At 43.3% G+C, this 2,760-nt stretch overlaps 1 protein-coding gene across 1 annotated transcript; it reads left to right on the top strand.

The window, feature by feature from the left end:
- Positions 1 to 765: 765 nt before the first annotated feature.
- LOC130860917 (olfactory receptor 151-like) lies at positions 766 to 1,769 on the top strand. The gene has a single exon (XM_057749454.1). It carries the CDS (start codon positions 813 to 815, stop codon positions 1,767 to 1,769), a length of 957 nt encoding a protein of 318 aa, XP_057605437.1. The 5' UTR covers positions 766 to 812.
- The last annotated feature ends 991 nt before the right edge of the window (positions 1,770 to 2,760 follow it).

Below are 2,760 nucleotides of genomic sequence, written 5' to 3'. Positions count from 1 at the left end.
GCTCCAGGTGATTATAATACACAAATAATGTTGAGAATCACTGCCTTAGGGCCTGAAGTCCAGTAAAACACTAGGAACAAATTCCAGACACCTAATAACAACACACATTTCTATAGGAACTGACTTCTTGAAAAGAATTCTAAATATACATTATCCCACACTTTTAACAACCATCTTTGGAACTGGTATTGCTATTTTCTTCATCTTAAAGATTGAGAAATTGACTTGTAACTCAATGATACTGTTGTAACAACCATATCACCGTGACACTACATCAATTTGAGATACGTATTCACATGTTCACATGCAACGAATATTTAGGACTTGTATAAATGACAGGGGAATTTGATTTCTGAAGCAAAATACACCACAAACTACAAGATATGGAATATAATGCTTATTACCTATAGGGTTGAGGTTCTCAAACATGAGCATGCATCAGCATCACCTGGAGACAAGGTCTGGGGTGAGGTCTGAGAGTTTATATGTCTAATGTCCTCAAGTGATGCCAAAGGTGCTGGTGCAGGGACTACACCTAAGAACCACTGCTCTAGGCTATGTGAGAAACTTGAAAGTGATAAATTTTCAGATCTTGCCCCCTTTTGCCTCTCCTCTCTATGACCTTTGAAATACCCAGGGTCTGGTCTTCTTCCCAAAATAAATACCAGGATGAGGGATAATTCATAAGGAAGGATACCAGGATCACTCAGCTGACCCCAGATGCTCAAAACTAGCTTCACCCAGCAGTGTAAGATGTGGCCTTTCATGGGGTTCTTCTCTGCTGTCCACACAGGGCTCCCAACCAGAGGAGAATGGCTGGAGAAAATCACTCTACAGTGACAGAGTTCATTCTTGGGGGTTTAACAAATTGGCCAGAGCTCCAGCTCCCTCTCTTCCTCCTCTTCCTTGGGATCTACTCAGTCACCACGATAGGGAACCTGGGCATGATAACACTGATTTGTCTGAACACTCAGCTTCACACTCCCATGTACTACTTCCTCAGCAATCTGTCACTAGTGGATGTCTGCTACTCCTCTGTCATTACCCCTAAGATGCTGGTGAACTTTGTGACAGAGAAGAACATCATCTCCTATGCAGGGTGCATGTCCCAGCTCTACTTCTTCATTGTGTTTGTCGTTGCTGAGTGTTACATGCTGACAGTGATGGCCTATGACCGCTATATTGCCATCTGCAGACCTTTGCTTTACAATGTCATCATGTCACATCGAGTGTGCTCCCTGCTGGTGGCTGCGATCTATGCCATGGGGCTCATTGGCTCAACCATAGAGACCAGCCTCATGTTGAAACTGCCCTACTGTGACACCCTCATCAGTCATTATTTCTGTGACATCATCGCCCTCATGAAGTGCTCCTGCTCTAGCACCTATCATATTGAGATGACAGTCTTCTTTTTGGCTGGATTCAACATCATAGTCACTGGACTAACAGTCCTTGTTTCCTATGCCTTCATCCTGTCCAGCATCCTCCACATCAGTACCACAGAGGGAAGGTCCAAAGCCTTCAGCACCTGCAGCTCCCACCTTGCCGCCGTGGGGATGTTCTATGGAACAACTGCATTCATGTACTTGAAACCCTCCATGGCCAGTTCCCTGGCCCAGGAGAACGTGGCCTCTGTGTTCTACACCACAGTGATCCCCATGCTGAACCCCCTCATCTACAGCTTGAGGAATAAGGAGGTAAAGGCTGCCGTGCAGAAAACTCTCAGGGGAAAGTTGTTTTGCTGCAAATGCTGTCTTTCTCAAGTTTAAAAACAAGTTGTTGTGAATACCAGAGGGAAGCCCTCTGCATGCTCGCCCACCTGTGATGGGAAACAATCCCGTCCCTGCATGGCTGAGTGACCGCCTCCTTCCCTCTTCCTTCCTGCCCTCTGTCTCCTCTCATTTCTGTTTGAAACCAGCTGATTTTAAGTTCATGTTTTCTCTCATTTGGGAAACATTTTCTCTATCCTGAGCCCTTAGGTAAACTCTACTATCTTAATTGGAATTTAACGTAAATTTTAAACTTTCACAGACTTGGATATAGAGAACAAACTAGTGGTTACTGGGAGGGCTGGGAGGGACAAGTTATGGGTAGGGAATTGAGAGGCACAAACTACTATGCATAAAATAAACAACAAGGACATATCATACAGCACAGGTAAATATAGCCATTATTTTACAATAACTTTAAATAGAGCAACTATAAAGGTATTGAGTCAATGTTGTACACTTGAAACTAATATTTTGAGTCAGCTAAATTTCAATTTTTAAAAATTTGAACTTTCAGCATTGAGTTTGAGAGTCATTAAGTGTTTTATTACCTTCTATACAGAAAATACTACTCAACCCACTTCCTACTTTTTCACACTTGGGAGGACACAGGCAGAGAGAGGTGGATTTGAGAGTCACCAAGAAGTGATGCCCAGAGCCTTTCACATCTACACTTCCTCCTCTCCCCTCTTCCACTCCTCCCTACTTATTCCTGCTCAAGAGCTTCTACCTGATCCCTTTATGTGACTTCCTTAGTAACATAATAATAATGCCAGCCACTACCATGTTTTTGGAGGCTTACTCTGAGCCATGCAACTCTTCTAAATGCTTTATATGCATTATTTGAAATACACCTCGCAATGGTTGGTATTATTGTTTTCCCCATCTCACTATGGAAACTTGGCTTAGTAAATAAAGAGCTGAACCCTGGGATTGAGCATCACCTGCAAACTTGTAGAGATGCATATTTGGGGTTCCTGCTCCACACCCA

The sequence above is a fragment of the Hippopotamus amphibius genome, chromosome 9, assembly GCF_030028045.1.
Source record: "Hippopotamus amphibius kiboko isolate mHipAmp2 chromosome 9, mHipAmp2.hap2, whole genome shotgun sequence".
Taxonomy (NCBI): Eukaryota; Metazoa; Chordata; class Mammalia; order Artiodactyla; family Hippopotamidae; genus Hippopotamus; species Hippopotamus amphibius.
Note: the sequence above shows the minus strand (reverse complement) of the source record. Positions and strands in the feature narration are given on the sequence as shown.